The sequence below is a fragment of the Tursiops truncatus genome, chromosome 7 (genome assembly GCF_011762595.2).
Source record: "Tursiops truncatus isolate mTurTru1 chromosome 7, mTurTru1.mat.Y, whole genome shotgun sequence".
Taxonomy (NCBI): Eukaryota; Metazoa; Chordata; class Mammalia; order Artiodactyla; family Delphinidae; genus Tursiops; species Tursiops truncatus.
Genome location: NC_047040.1, coordinates 78,693,073 through 78,711,630, shown reverse-complemented (window position 1 = coordinate 78,711,630; position 18,558 = coordinate 78,693,073). Strand labels below are relative to the sequence as shown.

At 36.1% G+C, this 18,558-nt stretch overlaps 1 protein-coding gene across 4 annotated transcripts in view; it reads left to right on the top strand.

Moving 5' to 3' along the window:
* The window catches only part of RIF1 (replication timing regulatory factor 1), a 65,933-nt gene that overhangs the window by 13,502 nt on the left and 33,873 nt on the right, over nt 1–18,558 (top strand). For all 4 annotated transcript variants that reach the window (XM_073807714.1, XM_073807713.1, XM_073807712.1 and 1 more), the window contains exons 10-20: nt 1,257–1,374; nt 2,248–2,412; nt 2,899–3,009; nt 3,682–3,744; nt 4,010–4,110; nt 5,612–5,698; nt 8,848–8,921; nt 9,138–9,318; nt 10,675–10,782; nt 11,148–11,297; nt 14,945–15,044. In XM_073807714.1, the coding sequence (XP_073663815.1) occupies nt 1,257–1,374; nt 2,248–2,412; nt 2,899–3,009; nt 3,682–3,744; nt 4,010–4,110; nt 5,612–5,698; nt 8,848–8,921; nt 9,138–9,318; nt 10,675–10,782; nt 11,148–11,297; nt 14,945–15,044 (1,258 nt within the window). The remainder of the gene's footprint in view (nt 1–1,256; nt 1,375–2,247; nt 2,413–2,898; nt 3,010–3,681; nt 3,745–4,009; nt 4,111–5,611; nt 5,699–8,847; nt 8,922–9,137; nt 9,319–10,674; nt 10,783–11,147; nt 11,298–14,944; nt 15,045–18,558) is intronic.

The following is an 18,558-nucleotide window of genomic DNA, read 5'->3' as shown; positions in this document are numbered from 1 at the left end:
TAGGGATCCCACTAAATCTGTAGATTGCTTTGGGTAGTATGGCCACTTTAACAATATTAGTTCTTTCAATCCAAGGGCATGGGATATCTTTCCATTTCTTTAAATCATCATTAATGTTTTCTAGCTCTTGGCATATAGGACTTTTACCTCCTTGGTTAGGTTTATTCCTAAGTTTTTGGGGTTTTTTTTAACTTTTTTATTTTATATTGGAGTATAGTTGATTAACAATGTTGTGATAGTTTCAGGTGTACAACAAGTATTTTATTTTTTGATGTGATTTTAAAAGGGGTTTTTTTTTTACTTTCTGATGTTTCAATGTTAGTGTAAAGAAATGCAACAGATTTCTGTATGTCATTCTTGTATCCTGCGTACCTTGCTGTTTATCAGTTCTTCCTCAAGTATTGGATTTTTTTAGCAAGTTCTCTTTAAATTTTTAATTGCTTAATACATTGAAGTTTTTAAACTTGATAGAGCATGAACTGATTAAACTTGGGCATTGATTGTAACTTGTAACTGGGGTCATAATTTTTTCAAATTCTACCATTTTAAGTTCCTAGTAGGCTGATCTTACCCAGTTGTCCCACCCATTCCTTGGCATAATCTACTCATTGGCTACATTTGACAGGTATTGGAATGATCTTAGAAATAAGCTTGGAGTTGTCTTAGTTCATATTTTCTTAAGGTGTTTTTTAAAATGTTTAAAATGGTCTGTCTACCAATAGCATTAAAACTCATGTAGATGTTATTTGTAAAAGCTGTAAAAGCTATTTATGTGTATAATTTTCCATCTGGAATGTAGAGTTGAAATTTATAGATAGTACAAATTTAGGGCAAATATATTTGTAATAAAAATTTTCACTTTTCCAAGTTTCAGTTTTTACCCTCTGCATCAAAAAGGCCAATAAAATTTCAACATATCAAAACAATTGAGATCGCTTCTTAAGGATATTTAACTGCAAGACTTTTTTTTTTTTTTTGCGGTACGCGGGCCTCTCACTGTTGTGGCCTCTCCCGTTGCAGAGCACAGGCTCTGGACGCGCAGGCCCAGCGGCCATGGCTCAAGGGCCCAGCCGCTCCGTGGCATGTGGGATCTTCCCGGACTGGGGCACGAACCCGTGTCCCCTGCATCGGCAGGCGGACTCTCAACCACTGCGCCACCAGGGAAGCCCCTATGCAAGACTTTAAAAAAATAGGACAGTTATACATATTTACAGATTCAGTTCCCTCCACCTCTTTCTCTTTTTAAACCCCAATAGGTCTGTGTGCCTCTGATTCAAAGCACAATAAGCATTGATTCTAATGCTTCACCTCAAGGCAGTTCATCTCGTGTAGCTACTTCTCCAGCTTTAAATCCTGCGACCCCTGTACACAAAGGTAAGAGATAGACCTACTTGGGGTTTTTTTCCTTTATTTTTACAAAAAGGCTTTGAATCAAGTCTTTCTTTGCTCCATGTAATTCACATAATTTTGGCTGCCTTGTCACAAAATCGTTTTGTTTGTTTTCTGTATGTGTTACTGTGTACTGCTGTCATTGTATTGTAGTTGGATAAGATCAACTTTTTTCCACTACATTATATGAAGTGCATTACAGACTCTTAACGTTTGTTTCAGAATTAGAATATTAGAGTTATAATTTAAAATGTCAGATCTTAACAGATGTAAGGAATGTGGCTTAGTATGTATATCAGTGAAAGAAAATTATTTGCTGTTCCTTTTTTTTTTTTTGCGGTACATGGGCCTCTCACCGTTGTGGCCTCTCCCGTTGCGGAGCACAGGCTCCGGACGCACAGGCCCAGCGGCCATGGCTCATGGGCCCAGCCGCTCCGCGGCATGTGGGATCTTCCCGGACTGGGGCACGAACCCGTGTCCCGTGCATCGGCAGGCGGACTCTCAACCACTGCGCCACCAGGGAAGCCCTGCTGTTCCTATTTTACGTTAACTTTTCTGAGTCAAATTTTTATATTTTAAGTTTTAGGAATGCCTGCATATTAATGTTAAGGTATGGATTAATGTCTGAGAATTCATTTAAATGGTGTGTGACACTAGTCTTGTTCTTAACCTAGTAAGATTAGTATTTAATTAGGAACTCTGTTGTGGGCTTTAAACAAAAACTCTTCAACTTTTATTGAAAAACAAATTATTTACTTTTAAAAGTACATTGCATTGAAATGAAGTAAACAAAATATATTTATTTGGGTAACTAATTCAATCGTACATAACTTAGCAATTTTGTTTGTTTGTTTAAAGGTGCTTCTCCGTATGGAACTCCCCGGATGAACTTGAGTTCAAATTTTGGTGGAATGGCCACAATCCCCTCTATACAAGTTTTGGGGCTTGAAATGTTGCTTCATTTTTTGTTGGGTCCAGAAGTCTTGAGTTTTGCTAAGCAAAACAAACTTATGCTGAGCTTAGGTATTTAATTGTTTTTAAAATCATTTCAATTACTAACACAGTTCAAAACACCGTACTTTGGGGTGAGGAAAGAGATTTTATATATCTTCTTTTTTATAAATTTATTTATTTATTTTTGGCTGCATTTGGTCTTCATTGCTGCGTGTGGGTTTTCTCTAGTTAACGGCGAGTAGGGCTACTCTTCCTTGTGGTGCGCGGGCTGCTCATTGCGGTGGCTTCCATTGTTGCGGAGCACGGGCTCTAGGCGCACAGGCTTCAGTAGTTGTGGCTGAGCGCGGGCTTATTTGCTCGGCATGTGGGATCTTCTGGGACCAGGGCTCGAACCCGTGTCCCCTGCATTGGCAGGCAGATTCTTAACCACTGTGCCACCAGGGAAGTCCCTAAATCTTTTTCATAGAAAATGTATCAGACCACCTAACATTTTACATCGAGAAATTTATTTCATAAAGCTTTGGTTTTGCATAATTGTCTTTTTTTCTCTTTTAGAGCGACTTGAACATCCGTTAATCAGCAGCTCTTCTTTTTTTTCCAAACATGCAAATACATTTATCACTGCTGTTCGTGATAGCTTTGTTGCAATTAGAAAAGATGCTTCTGGTAAATGTTTGAGAAGATTTTTATTATTTAAACCTGTGTTTAAAAAGAAAAAATAGTAAATGTTTATATAGTGCCACCTGCTTCCAGATTGTGCTGCAGGAGCTTTACATATAATTCATTGAATCCTCACAGCAACCTTCTGTGTTAGCCTATTTTGCCGATAAGGGATTGTGTTGTACTGAGGAGTAAATAACTTTTGCAAAGTTACATAGTAAGTGATGGAGCTATGATTGATACCTAGGCTCTGTGATTTTAGTATCTACACCTAAACTCCTGTGTTCTAAAGCCTATCAAGTAATGATGACAGGTTTTAAAAATTAAATAGTTTGCTATTGGATTGGTTGGAAAATTTTTTTCTAGTGGCTTTCAGGTATCCTTCTCAGTCTTTAATCCTTGTCTCAAAAGTGAAAGGTTTTCAATACAGAAAATACAGTCGATGAAAAAAAAGAATTACCCTGAGTATGTTAACAGTCCTTTTGAAAAATATTTCTTTAAACAAAAATGAGGTGAATAGTGTATTGTAAACTGATTACAAGGTTGACTATTACAAGGAGAATTATATTTTAAATTTTTAAGTATTGCTCAATTTATTTCTGTAGTATAAGCTTGAAAGGGAGAGCTTTTGTAGTCATATCTATTTCATTCTAAAGTACCTTTTATTTTGTTTGGCAGATGCAATTGTCAATGCTATTTGGAAGGAGCTAGTTAGCTTGGTGAAGTCAGTTATTGAATCTGGTAAGCACTATAATGATCAAAAGATTTTTATAGCACTCAGTGAATTGTTTGGCTTTCATATATAAAATTAATTTTAAAATCCTTTTTTGAAGTATCTTATCTTCCAGACTTTACCTTTAAACAAAGCACTTTATTTAGTAAGAAAAAACAAAAAAATTACTTTTTAATAGCTCTCTGAGTATATATTTTTACTCCTGAAAAGACTGTATTTTCACCCCTAAAAATACATGTTTAGAACTGTACCCCTCCTTTTCCTTTTTGATAGGTAACAAAAAAGAGAGACCAGGTTCTGAAGTTTTGACTCTTCTATTAAAATCTTTGGAAAGCATAGTGAAGTCAGAAGTATTTCCTGTATTGAAAACACTGGTAAGTATAAGACCTATATGTGCTGGAATTTTAAAACCATATTCTGAAATTGAATTTTATATTGAAGGTACTACCACAGATCAGGATTTGGGAAAATATTTTATATCAAGTACTTATCAGCCATTTGGCCCTTTAGTAAATGCTGTTCCATTGACTAAATAGAGTCATTTGAAACCTTCTTAATAAAGTAAATGATGACATTGGCAACTATAGAAATCTTCCAGTGTCATAGGAAAAAGAATAGGCCGTACAGAGAAAATGGGATAAGGGGCATTAAACTTGAACTGAAGAAACTCGGATGAACACTAATTTTGTGACAAGATTGCTGGGTTCCACTGATTGTTAGTATATACATTTAAAAAAATATCTGGTGATAATCTTGGAGAGCTTTTGCATTTTAAATATGTCCTACATAGTAGGGAAAAAGCGAATTGGATATACTTTTTGTAATAGTGAGTTTCCCAAAATAAACTGCAGATGGAACAAACTATACCCGTAGGTAGATTCTGAGTGATTCCTTTATGTGCCATGACAACCATATCTACTGTGGCAGTAGAGGATAGTGGTTAATAGCAAGGGCTCTGGTACAGACTAGGTTGAACCTCAGCCCAGCTATTAACTGAATGAACTTAGACACTCTGTCTACTCTCTTGTCTCTCTGTAAAGAAGAGATGTAGTAGTAGTTCATAATTAAATGAGTTGATAAATGCAGAGCATTATGGGGCTGGAACAAAATAAATGTGTCAATGAATGCTAATTATTATTGTTAGTGTCTGTTCAAATGAGAATACGTGAAAGCTTATTTTCACCAACAGTTACTTTTGTCATGTTATTCACTTATGTTATATAATTCAGGTTAATACCAGTATAATAATATTTTTGGATGGCAGTTTGCTAATCTCTGTCACATTTGAGAGGCGTGTCTTAGATACAGCTTCTAGTTAGCAGTTCTTTAAAATACTTGCTTCTGGCACTATTGAGTACATAATTGATTGCAGAATTTCTTTTTGTAGTATAAAAAATGAAAATAGCCTCAAGGACCATTAATTTTTAAAAAGTTGGAACAAACTGCACATTTGTTTATCAGTTAAGGATGTGTCTACATAGACTGATGTGAAAACTCTGTAACACAGTCAGGTGAAGAAAATTAGTTCCAGAGTATCTTACAGTACAATATCATTAATGGTATAAAACAGGTATAAGACAGCTAGCCCTAGGAAGTTATGTTTCTCTCTGTATTTACATATATGGAAATTTAGGTCTAAAAAATAAACTCCAAACTGGTAACATTGATTATTCCTGGAGATAAGAAAGGACTTCATCATTTTATTATTTATATTTCTGTATTTGAACATTTTAAGCTAATGAGAATGTATTTACATTAATGAACGAACATTACTTGTAATAAATTGTTAAAAATATAGTTAATACTATATGATTTTTACTAAGTAAGGTACTACTTTTATGGCTAATGTACAGTAAAACCTTTTGTCTTTCTTAGGTTCTCATGGAAATTACAATTAAAGGACTTCCTCAGAAAGTATTAGGTTCTCCAGCATATCAGGTTGCTAATATGGATATTCTTAATGCAAGTATCTTAAATGTAATGATACTAAATTAGCTAATAAACAAAAAGATCCATGGTATTTTTTTTCATAAGGTAGTGAAACTTAGATTGCAAAGTTCCAAGAGAATTGAATTTGAATACGCTGATTATGTTAAAGGAAAAAATGATAGACAAAGTACAGGCGTACCTCAGATATACTGCAGGTTCAGTTCCAGACTGGTGCCAAGAAAGTGAATATCACAGTAAAGAAAGTCACATGAAATTTTTCGTTTCCCAATGCATGTGAAAGTTAATGTTTACACTATACTGTAGTCTGTTAAGTGTGAGTAAATAGCATTATTCCTTAAAAAAAACAAAACAGAAAACCATACCTTAATTTAAAAGTACTTTATTGCTAAACAGATGCTACCTATCATCTGAGCCTTCAGTGAGTCATCTTTTTACTGCTGGAGTGTCTTGTCTCCATATTGACGGCTGCTGACTGATCAAGGTGGTGGTTGCTGAAGGCTGGGGTGGCTGTGGGAATTTCTTAAAATAAGACAACAGTGACGTTTGCTGTGATTGATTCTTCTTTCACAAATGATTTCTCTGTAGCATGTAATGCTGTTGGATAGCGTTTTACCCACAGTAGAACTTCTTTCAGAATTAGTTAGCCCTCTCAAACCCTACTGCTGCTTTATCAACTAAGTTTATGTAATATTCTAAATCCTGTTGTCGCTTTAGCAGTCTTCAACATCTTCACCAGGAGTAGATTCCATCTTAAGAAACCACTTTCTTAGCTTATCCATAAGAAGCAACTGCACATCTGTTGAAGTTTTATCATAAGATTGCAGCAATTCTTTCACATCTTCAGGCTCCAATCCTAATTCTAGTTCTTTGCAGTTTCTGCCACATCTGTAGTTATTTCCTCCACTGAAGTCTTAAACCCCTCTAAGTCATTCAGGAAGGTTGGGATCAACTTCTTCCAAACTCCTGTTTATGTTGATATTTTGACCTCTTCCCATGAATCATGCATGTTCTTCACGGCATCTAGAATGATGAGTCCTTTCCCTAAGGTTTTCAGTTTACTTTGCCCAGGTCTATCAGAGGAATCACTCTTTATGGCAACTATAACCTTATGAAATGTATTTCTTTTTCTTTTCTTTTCTTTTCTTTTATCTTATTTTATGTATGCGGGCCTCTCACTGTTGTGGCCTCTTCTGTTGCAGAGCACAGGCTCTGGACGTGCAGGCTCAGAGGCCATGGCTCACGGGCCCAGCCGCTCCGCGGCATGTGGGATCTTCCCAGACTGGGGCATGAACCCGCGTCCCCTGCATCGGCAGGCGGACTCTCAACAACTGTGCCACCAGGGAAGCCCATGAAATGTATTTCTGAAAAAGGCTTGGAAGTTGAAATTGCTCCTTGATCTGCAGAATGGATGTTGTGTTAGCAGACATGAAAACAACATTAGTCTCATTGTACATCTTCGTCAGAGTGCTTGGGTGTCCAGGTGCATCATCAATGGGCAGTAATATTTTGAAAGGATTCTCTCTTTTTTTTTTTTCCTGAGGAGTAGATCTCAACAGTGGGCTTAAAATACTCAGTAAACCATGTTGTGAACAGATAAGCTGTCATCCAGGGTTTGTTCCATTTATATAAAGCACAGGCAGAGTAGATTTAGCATGATTCTGAAGGGCCCTAGTATTTTTGGGATGGTAAATGGCATTGGCTTCAACTTAGAATCACTAGCTGCATTAGCCCCTAATAAAAGGCAGCATGTCATTTGAAGCTTTGAAGCAGACATTGACTTTTCCTCTCTAGCTGTGAAAGTCCTATATGGCTTCTTCTTCCAATATGAGGCTGTTTTATCAACAGGTAGAAAATCTGTTGTTTACGGTAACCACCATCATTATTAATTAAATAGCTAGGTCTTCTGTATAACTTGATGCAGCTTCTGTGTGAGCACTTGCTGCTTCACCTTGCACTTTGATGTTATGGAGAGGGCTATTTCCTTAAATCTCGTGAACCAACCTCTGCTGGCTTCACACTTGTCTTTTGCAGCTTCCTCACCTCTCAGCTTTCACGGAATTGAGGAGTTAGGACCTTGTTGTGGATTAGGCTTTGGCTTAAGGGAATGTTGTAGCTGGTTTGATCTGTCTAGACCACTAAAACGTTCTCCATATCAGCAATAAGGCTGTTTTGCTTTCTTACTATAACTTGTGTTCACTGAAGTAGCACTTTTCATTTCCTTCAATAACTTTTCCTTTGCGTTCACAACTTCGGTAACTTGCACAAGAGGCCTAGCTTTTAGCCTTTCTGACATGCCTTCCCTATTAAGCTTAATTATTTCTAGCTTTTGATTGAAAGTGAGAGACGTGCAACTCTTCCTTTTGCTTAAACATTTAGAGGCCATTGTAGTGTTATTAATTAGTCTAAATTCAGTATTGTGTCTCAGGGAATGGGGAGGCCAGAGGAGATGGAGAGAGACAGGATAATGGCTGGTTAGTGGAGCAGTCAGGACACATAATGTTAAGTTTGAAAAATCGTGAGAATTACCAAAATGTGACAGGGACATGAAGTGAACAAATGCTGTTAGAAAAATGGTGCCAATAGACTTGGTCGACATAGGGTTGCCACAAACATTCAATATGTAAAAAATGCCATATCTGCAAAGCACAATAAAACAAGGTACACTCATTATAATTAATGTGAATAATTAAGTATGGCACTATTAATAGAACTATTTTCCTGGATTAAACAAAGGGTCTAGAAGGAAAGTTTTCTCTTTGCTTTTATATAATAATAGTTTTGGTTACTGTTATAAATTTTGGAAGCTTAGTAGCATTGGGTTACTTAGGTAAAATATATTTAATATCTTCTGGATGTAGGTATTATTGATCCACCAAGTTTTAAGTCAACATTTTTTTTATATCTGGAATCTCTCTCTGTTCTTTAATTGCTCACATAGATGTAACAGCTATGATTAAAATATAAAGAGCTTGCTTTTTGTGTGTAGTTTGTGGAAGTACATTTGCTATCATTTTTGTCATTTCCTAAGTAATTTCGAAAGTTAAATTTCTCAAGCTTAAAACGGTCATATTTCACATAATTGATTGTAGAAAACAAGTATAACAAGAAGAATATACTGTTTGTAACAGGAAGATTGATTGCCATCTCCCATCTTTTTTCAGGGGACTCCTGCTTTGTTCTTAATTCAGTTAATTTTCAATAATAATCTGTTGGCATGTGGTGTAGAAGATGAAAGGTAATTTTAAACAAACTATTTTGTTTATCTTGGAAAGTTTGTCATGTGATGAATGATATTCTTTTGACTTACTCTCAATTTTTTAAAAATGAAAAAAATCAAAATAAGAGTTGGGATTCTTTTTTTGTCAGTTATTTTTATAACCTTGCTATAATGTAATTAATGTATTTTCGAAGAACATACAGTTAATGCATAGTTGAAAATTTTTTCCTCCAGGTTTTTTCTCAACCTGGAAACACTGGTAGGCTGTGTTCTTTCTGGTCCAACTTCACCACTAGCTTTCAGTGACTCTGTCTTAAATGTTATTAATCAAAATGCAAAGCAGTTGGAAAACAAGGAGCATCTTTGGAGAATGTGGAGTATTATAGTCACCCCATTAACTGAATTGATAAATCAGGTATGATATAAGTTAGCTGCATGTTTCCCCCAAATTTAATATCTTCCCTTTTTTTCTTCCTTGTTAGAGCACAGGGGTATATGAATAGAAGTTTGTATTTGAATGGAAGATATTGCATATTTTTTTCTGCAGGATTGGTTAATTTTCTACTCTTTAGATTAGTTGATTTCATCATGTTTCTGCCTTATTCAAGAAAGTATAACTTAGTGGGGACTAAACAGTCCATTTTCTCCAGTAATTAGAAAGCCAGAAGGCTTACATGATATATACAGATTCCCCTGTTTATATCTTGGGTTCTTTCATTTGTACTACGGGGAATAATATGGGTATCTTGACTAGACTGTATATTCTTAGGATCCCATGGTTGATGGGATCCTATGTTGGTGATTACCTCAAAGCCATATTGTAGTTCCTAAATCATTAATTGTTGAGAGTTGACTAACCCTTACGTTTAATTACTTTAAAAAGTGGCAATATTGTCAGCATATGGAGCTCAAGTTCTGTCACTATTAATAGTTCATCAGCTGCTTTATCTGTTCATCAGTCTTTAAATGGAATTATTCTTTGGGAAATAGTCTGTTATAACTCTCAAATGGAGTGAAGACTCCAAGGAATTTTTTATGTGGTTATACAGTAGCCCTTATTTTGGCTGCTCGAGCCAACACTCCATTAAACATATTCTTCCTGAAGAAAAAAGTTTATGTTCATAAATAATTGCCAACTGTTTAAAGGATGCTAGAGGCCCTTTTTATAAGTCCTTGCTTGAATCTACCTTCTGTGTATAGTAAAAGATTTTGGAGTCACCTTTGGGATTCTTTTTTAGGACTTAAAACCAGTGTGTTGTTTCCCAGGGTTGCTTAAAAAATTACCATGAACTGATGGCTTAAATCAATAGGAATTTACTTTTTTATAGCTCTTGAGGCCAGAATTTCAAAATCAAGGTGTTGGCAGGTTTGGTTTCTTCTGAAGCTCTGAAGGAGAGTGTGTTCCATGCTTCTCTTAGCTTCCAGTAATTCTTGATGTTCCTTGGCTTGTGGATGCATCACTTCAGTCTCAGCCTCCGTTTTCACATGGCATTCTTCAAAGTAGCTTCTGTCTATTCAACTTGCCCTTTTGTTATAAGGATGCCAGTTATTGGATTAGGGCCCACCCTAAACCTGCATGACTCCATTATTGCATGATTACATCTGCAAAGACCCTATTTCCAAAGTTTGCAGAGGTTAGGAGTTCACCATCTGTTGAACATCTCAACATTGGAGACACAATTCTACTCACTACACATAGTAAGATGTTACTACTTCAGGCTAGAATTAGATGGTAATTTGTCTAACTTCTTCATTATTTTTCTTGTTTCAGACCAATGAAGTGAATCAAGGTGATGCCTTAGAACATAATTTTAGTGCCATCTATTGTGCACTGACTTTACCAATAAACCATATTTTTTCAGCACAAAAAATTCCAGCGGTAAGGCAAAGTTTTACTTGATGAATTTGCATTTTTCTGAAAATATTATGTCACCCTTTATAATGAACCCCTACAGTAATTTTACCTAAAACAAGACTTTCTTATGACCTATAATCAGCTTAGGAGAAAGGAAAGTGGTGAAGGAAGAGAGAAGTTCCTCTTGACCTTTGATAATTGTTGGTATTGTGGCATTATTACAGTTCTTCAGTTAGAGCTCTGTGAAGGTGGGCAAACTCACTACCCTATACTAGTCTCCTCTTTGACACCTATAAATGTTACCGTGTTTTTAAAATGTTAAAGATGTATTCTGTTAGGTGTTTTGATGTGTAGATGTGTTTTCTAAATTTCTTTTTTATTGCTACTAGGCCACCATGAAGACCTTACTTAAAACTTGGTCAGAATTATATAGAGCATTTGCTCGCTGTGCAGCTTTGGTGGCAACTGCAGAGGAGAATTTGTGCTGTGAGGAACTTTCTTCCAAGATAATGTCCAGTTTGGAAGATGAAGGCCTTTCAGTGAGTTTATCCTGATACTGACCTTTTTTGCATGTAAAGGATTCTTTTCAAGTAAATAGAGATAACATTTGTGAACTGTCATTTACTAATGCTTTTAGTTTATAAGTAATGAAGTTAGTGTATAAAACGAGTAACAGCTTTGCAAAAAAGTTTTGTGTCTTTGGACTCTAAGGTCCATGTATCAGGACCATTTAACAGTGATGTGTTTTTACTACTCTGTTGTGTGTCTGTGCCATTCTAGATGAACCGTACAAGGACCTTACTGTCCTGGACCTTGCTTTATCATATCTGTTAGCTCTTTAAAGTCTATCCTCTAGAAGTTTGTAGATCTAAAAATGTAGGTTCCTATTCACTCCTTTCCCTTATTCTATAAAAAGAGCAACAACTGCTGTCAGCAGTTTGGTATGTATCATTCTAGAATAGACCTCTTTCTTTCTACCCATAAGTTACATATTTATGCTCACATATGTACAGGAATACAGTGTTCTTGATAGTTGAAATTTATTTATTACTCTGAAGAATGTTTTTTTCCATCTAAAAAGATAGATTTTCTAGCTCTTAATAGTGGTTACCCCTGCAGAGAAGAGTAGAAGTATTTATAATCTCTTTTTTAAAATATTGGCATAATTCTGATTATGGTATTTTGGTACTATAGTATTTGTCAGAGCGACTTTAAAAATGTAAATCAGATTAAAACACTTCTGTAGCTTTTTGTTGCATTTGGAGTAAAAATCTGAACTGATTACAACTGTTGTTGAAGCTTGTCCTTCCTTCTTCAAAGAATCTTATTTAATTAGTCTTGTTAATTTCTATCTGAGCATCTTGTTATCAGAATCGTTTGTGTACTTCATTCTGTAACTTCCCCCCACACTCCATGAGGTTAAGGGACTTTCTGTCTTGTTGATGTATATCCCTGGCTTTTATCTGGCCACCTAGACAGTGAATTTGTTGAAGGCTTTTATAATTGTTAGGGAGAAGCTTGACCCTCAGTTTTCACCTTTAAATTATTGTCTTGGGTAGGCTTACATCTTTGTTCTCTTCTGCAAGAAATGTAGAATATATCAAGTTTTATAAAATACCCTGTTGGGATTTTGTCACTGGTTGGTTATATTGCATTTATAGATTAATTTGGAAAAGAATTTACATCTTTATAATGTTGAGTTTTTCTATTAAGGAATATTTATTTAATTCTAAACTTAACCAAGCTTGCTTGATGTTTTGGAAGTTTTAAAGCTGTTTTTCAGCTGTTATGTATGGTCTCTTTGCTGCCCATATTTGGTTGCTGCTGGAGTATATGAGATCTGTTGGTAATGTGCATTTCCGTATGTTAAACCAAACTTGTGTCCTTGAGAAGGGCACTTCTTGGTCACAGTGACAATCTTTTAAAACATTGTAGATAAGTGTTTTAAAATTTTTTGCATATATCTTCATTAGTGAGATTGGAGTTCCTCATTGTCCAATTTTTGTATTTTGGGAATAACAGACATGTATGTGACTGATAATTCCTTGTCAAATATGTAACTAAGTAATTAGTTACAATTTTTAGGTTTCAGAAAAATTTGTATCAGTTTTGAAGATACTGTTCATTTGTTCATTTCTGTAAAATTTTTTTCATTTTTACAAAATATGCATCTAAGACTATTCCTATTTTTCTTACTGCTACTGTTTCAAATGCATTGTTTGATACTAATATTTTAAAATAATTTTTAAAACATTTATTTATTTTGGCTGCACCAGGTCTTAGTTGTGGCATGCGGGAATCTTTTAGTTGAAGCATGGTATGCGGGCTTCTTAGTTGTGGCATGCGAACTTAGTTGCAGCGTGCACGTGGGATCTAGTTCCTCGACCAGGGATCAAAACCAGGCCCCCTGCATTGGGAGTGTGGAGTCTTACCCACTGGACTACAGGGAAGTCCCACTAATTTTTAATTTTTTTGTTATTAACCTCTTTTTTAGTTTGTAAAGTTTTTGGGTTTTCCTCTTGCCTTTAGAATTTAGACATTTCACCATGGTGTGTCTTGAGGCATCTTTTAAACTGTTTTAAGTACTTGGTAGACCCTTTCAATCTAAAGAGCTGTGCCTTCATCTCAGGAAGAGTGCTTAGATCTTCAGGTGTCATCTTCTATGTCTGTTACTTTTCTTTCTTTATATCTGTTTGTGTTTTGCTTTATTTTTGGTACTGCTTTCTGGGACCTTGATATTTCTGTTTCCATTCTTTCTCTGTTTAAATGCTGAGGTGTTTTATAATAGTTTTATTTTTACATTTATGTTTTTAAGTGGATATGATTTCCTCTTTGAAGATAGTAGTTTTCTTCTGTTTCTGTTATTACCTCTTTCCTCGTGGATTAGTTCTATTGGTATTTAGCACACCTTCTTCATATTTGTCAATAAAGGTTAATATTGAACAATATTGGTAGCTGGAATGTGTTTTCTAACCCAGGAGAGATCCCCTGTTTTTCTGGCTTTGATAGCCAATTGTAGTTACAAGCAAGCTTTGCCTTGTAATTGTGAGCAAGAAGGAAGCACTGGAGCTTTAACATCTTTTCTATATGGGTGTGTAGGTTATCATCTGTACTGAACCTTCCATGTGGTTTTCTTAGGTTAACTGGGGGCTCTCCCTTCCTCCTCTTGGTCCTTAACACTGACTGGGGGAGATTGTCTTTAGTGGCAGACATGTGAATTAGTCCAGTGAATTGGACAAGTGAAAGGTAATGGAGAATAAAAGAAGAGCAACTGTGTTACAGAACTTTAATTTCAGTAGTCTTTTAATTACCCATTTGATTTTTATAATGACCATCATATCTTTTTCTCAGAACCCTCCCTGTGTCTTCTGTTACTCAGTTTCTTCTCGGAAAGCTCACTACTTTTGAGGTGTTCTTTGACTCATGGTGCTGGGATTTCCTTTGTTCTATTTTCAGTCTCCCTTGACCCCCTGTCTTTTTTTTTTTCTTTTTTTTGTGGTACGCGGCCTCTCACTGTTGTGGCCTCTCCCGTTGCGGAGTGCTCCGGACGCGCAGGCTCAGTGTCCATGGCTCACAGGCCTAGCCGCTCTGCGGCATGTGGGATCTTCCCGGACCGGGGCACGAACCTGTGTCCCCTGCATCGGCAGGTGGACTCTCAACCCCTGCGCCACCAGGGAAGCCCTGCCCCCCTGTCTTTAAAAAAAATTTCCAGAAAAATGTCTGATGCTTCTAAGGTTTTATTTTTATTTCATTTGGATTTGAGGAGGGAGGAGGAAAGGGTATCGGGGAGCTTTAGCAACATTTCACATTTTGTTTCTGCTGGGTTTAGTGAACACTTTTGTAATTTTGAAGAGAAATTTGGTAAAGAATCTAAGTTTGAACCTAGCTCTTCCATTTTCAATTTATTGGTTTATATGCTGAGTTTTATGGGCATCTTGAAGCTGAATTATTTTCCATAAATATTGAGAAACAAAAAAAAGGTATAGTACTTGGCACACAGCAGTTAACTGGGAAATATTCATAACCATATACTTAATGTACCTTAAATGGTATAAGCTATGACATGTGTGTTACTATGTGTTATATGTGGGAGTTAAGTCTTATATTTTTGTTCATGCTTACACTTTATATAAACCATGCCAGTAGTTAAAAGATTCTAATATAATACTTAACTGTTCTTTCCTAGAATTTATTGTTCTTGGATAGGATCACTCATATTATTACTGTAATGGTTGATTGCATCGACTTTTCACCATATAATATTAAGTATCAGCCCAAAATTAAATGTAAGTATTTTATTTGCTTACCTAATATATCATAAACATGGCTGTCTGAACTGTTGTCAGGGCAAATCCTAATAGCTTTTCCCATCTCATTTTACTTACTTTTGGTGCTGTGTAACCATGTTAGTTACTATGCTAGTAGCTCACATGCTTGCTCTCTTTCCTTCTGTGTGTGTGTGTCTCTCTCACCCTCCCCCCCCCAATCTAACTCCTTTTTATGATGCAGAAACATAAATATTGTCCTATTTAGAGATTGTCTAATAATACAAATGATTTTACTTACTCCATCTGAGACAAGGGATTATCTGGACAAAAAACTTTGACGTTTGTTAAAATGTTCTTATTTGGTAGCCTGATTTGAAATAATCATTAAATTGACATTCAACTGCATAGAAAATCGTGGCAGTGATTAATCAGTTATGGTTTTACAGGAAATTTAAAATGATGCTAAAAGTTTAACTCAATTTTTACTGTATAAAATTGGACAATTGAAATCATAACAAGTTGTCTTATTTTTATAACTATGTTCCTTGGTTAATTCTAAATTATGTTGTAATAAATACTGAGCTATTTTATTCTACTAAGTGGTTCTTTGAACTTATATATTTCTACCAGTGATTATATATTTTTATACTGTATAGGAAAGAACCTTCCAGTAATGAAAAATGTGGATGTTTAAAGGTTACTTTTCCTGTTGAAAGATTGGGAACATACTCAGTTTTCTTTTCTTTTGGGTTTTTTTTTTTTAAGGTTCATATCCTTTTTTTTTTTTAATTTATTTTATTTGTTTATTTTTGACAGCATTGCGTCTTCATTGCTGCGTGCGGGCTTTCTCTAGTTGCAGCGAGCAGGGGCTACTCTTTGCTGTGGTGTATGCGTTTCTCATTGCAGTGGGTTTCTCATTGCGGTGGCTTCTCATTGCGCAGCATGGGCTTTAGGTGCGCGGGCTTCAGTAGTTGTGGCATGCGAGTTCAGTTGTTGTGGCTCTCAAGCTCTAGAGTACAGGCTCAGTAGTTGTGGCACACGGGCTTAGTTGCTCCATAGCATGTGGGATCTTCCTGGAACAGGGTTCGAACCCGTGTCCCCTGCATTGGCAGGCAGATTCTTAACCACTGTGCCACCAGGGAAGTCCCTCAGTTTTCTTTTAATAAGATCTATCTTTGATGAATTAGTGTAAAGATTACTAGAACATAAAATATTTTTAGGGTTTTTTGGGGGGAGTTTCAGTTTTAAATAGTAATGTAGAAAAAGATGTTATGTGACTAAAGTGTATTACAGGTCAGAGCATCCCAGCCTTGATGCCACAGAAATGGATGTGCTTGGATTTTTTTGTTTTTAATCTCAGCCCCTTTTTGGGCTGAGCAACACTTAATCTGATTACCTCTTAGTCCAAAAAATAAAATTCTCTAAATAACTATAAAGATTATATAACAGATGATATCAGAAATTATTTTGTAAGCCACCGAAGTTTGATAAGGCAAGATGATGAGCTCCAGGTGGACATAATTTTACCTATTTTGTTACTTCTGAAAAATTAGAATTAACTGAATATCCATTCTATCCATGATCTGTAAACCCAGAATTAGAAGTCTTTTGTCTTCATTCCTTGTCTTACAAGAGGTGTTCTTGCTGTTTAAATTTATGGAAACTAGGGGAGATTTCTAAAAGCTGCCAGCAAAAGTTGAGGAGGAGAGGAAACAAAAATTAGAACTAGTTGAAAGAAAATTATTATTATTCATAAATATGCATAAGGATCACTTTGAGAGTTTTTGGATAACTTTTATTTTGTAATTTGTTTTAGAGAAACATTGCAAAAATTATACACAGACACTAAACATTGTTTTTTTGTAATGTTGAGCCTTTTTTTAATTTATTTTTATTTTTGGCTGTGTTGGGTCTTCGTTTCTATAAGGGCTTTCTCTAGTTGTGGCAAGCGGGGGCCACTCTTCATCGCGGTGCGCGGGCCTCTCACTGTCGTGGCCTCTCTTGTTGCGGAGCGTCTCCAGACGTGCAGGCTCAGTAGTTGTGGCTCACTGGCCTAGTTGCTCCGCGGCATGTGAGATCTTCTCAGACCAGGGCTCGAACCTGTGTCCCCTGCATTAGCAGGCAGATTCTCAACCACTGCGCCACCAGGGAAGCCCAACACTAAACATTCTTTACTCAGATTCCTCAGTTGTCAGTTGATTGCTTTTGTCTTATTATTTTCATCCCCCACTCCCCTTTATACTTTTTATTTTTATTTCCTGGAACCATTTCAAAGTACTTGTAGACAAGTCTTTGATCTAGAACATTTCCCAAGTCTTGTCTTTCACGACCTTTAAAAGTGAAGAGTGCATGGCTTCCCTGGTGGTGCAGTGGTTAAGAATCCGCCTGCCAATGCAGGGGACACAGGTTTGAGTCCTGGTCTGGGAAGATGCCCATGCACCACAACTACTGAGCCTGCGCTCTAGAGCCCGTGCTCCACAACAAGAGAAGCCACTGCAGTGAGAGGCCCGCACACTGCAACGAAGAGTAGCCCCTGCTCATCACAACTAGAGAAAGCCTGTGCGCAGCAATGAAGACCCAAGGCAGCCAAAAATAGATAAAATAAATAATTTTTTTAATTAATAAATCTTTTTTTATAAAAAAGCAAAGAATACAAATAAAGTTACTTTTTGAGCGTCTCTCAATTGGGCTCTGTCAGTATTTCCTCAAGATGAGATTGAGATTTCATTTCTTCACTGGGATACTACAGAAGTATATTTTTCAGTGCATTATGTCAACAGGCACACAAGTCAGTTTGTCCCGTTACTAATGATGTTATTAACATTTACTGTTTGGTTAAGATGGTATCTGCCAGGTTTTCTACTGTAAAGTTAATTAGTAAATACTTATAATTAATAAGTTAATGTTTTGTGGCAGGTACTTTGAGACCGTGTAAATATCTTGTTAACCCAGCATACTTTTTTACCCATGAGTTTTTCAGCCACTGATGCTTCTTGCTTAAAACACTATGATGTTTCCCAAAGTGGTAGTTCATATTGTTTCATTTAATTACATTACTTTGTATCAAGGAGTTTATCTCCTTTGCTTTAATTACATTAATTCTAAAAGCTGTCCCCATTTTAATTATTTATCTCATTATGTTCCCATAATAAACCATTCTACAATTATTTATCAAGCCACTAAGCACCAGACACTTACAGGGGCAAGTGACATCCTAATGTAAGATATAGCTTCCTTTGTCCCCTATTTATTTTGTTTTTATCAGCATGGATTTCTGTTATTCACTAGGCTATAATTTATTTCTATTAAAATTTAATGTTCTTGTTGGCATCTATTAACCTTTTCATATGTTTCCATTATTCTTTGAGAACTTTGACATAAGATGTTTATATTTTTCCCTGCCTCAGCCTGGAACTAGCCATATCTCCAAGGAATATGGTTCCTTTTAGCTGAGAATGGCATTTAGAAACCAAAATCTGTTCATTGCTATTAAGGTGTCACTGCTTCTGGATCTCTGAGTGGACAGAGGTGG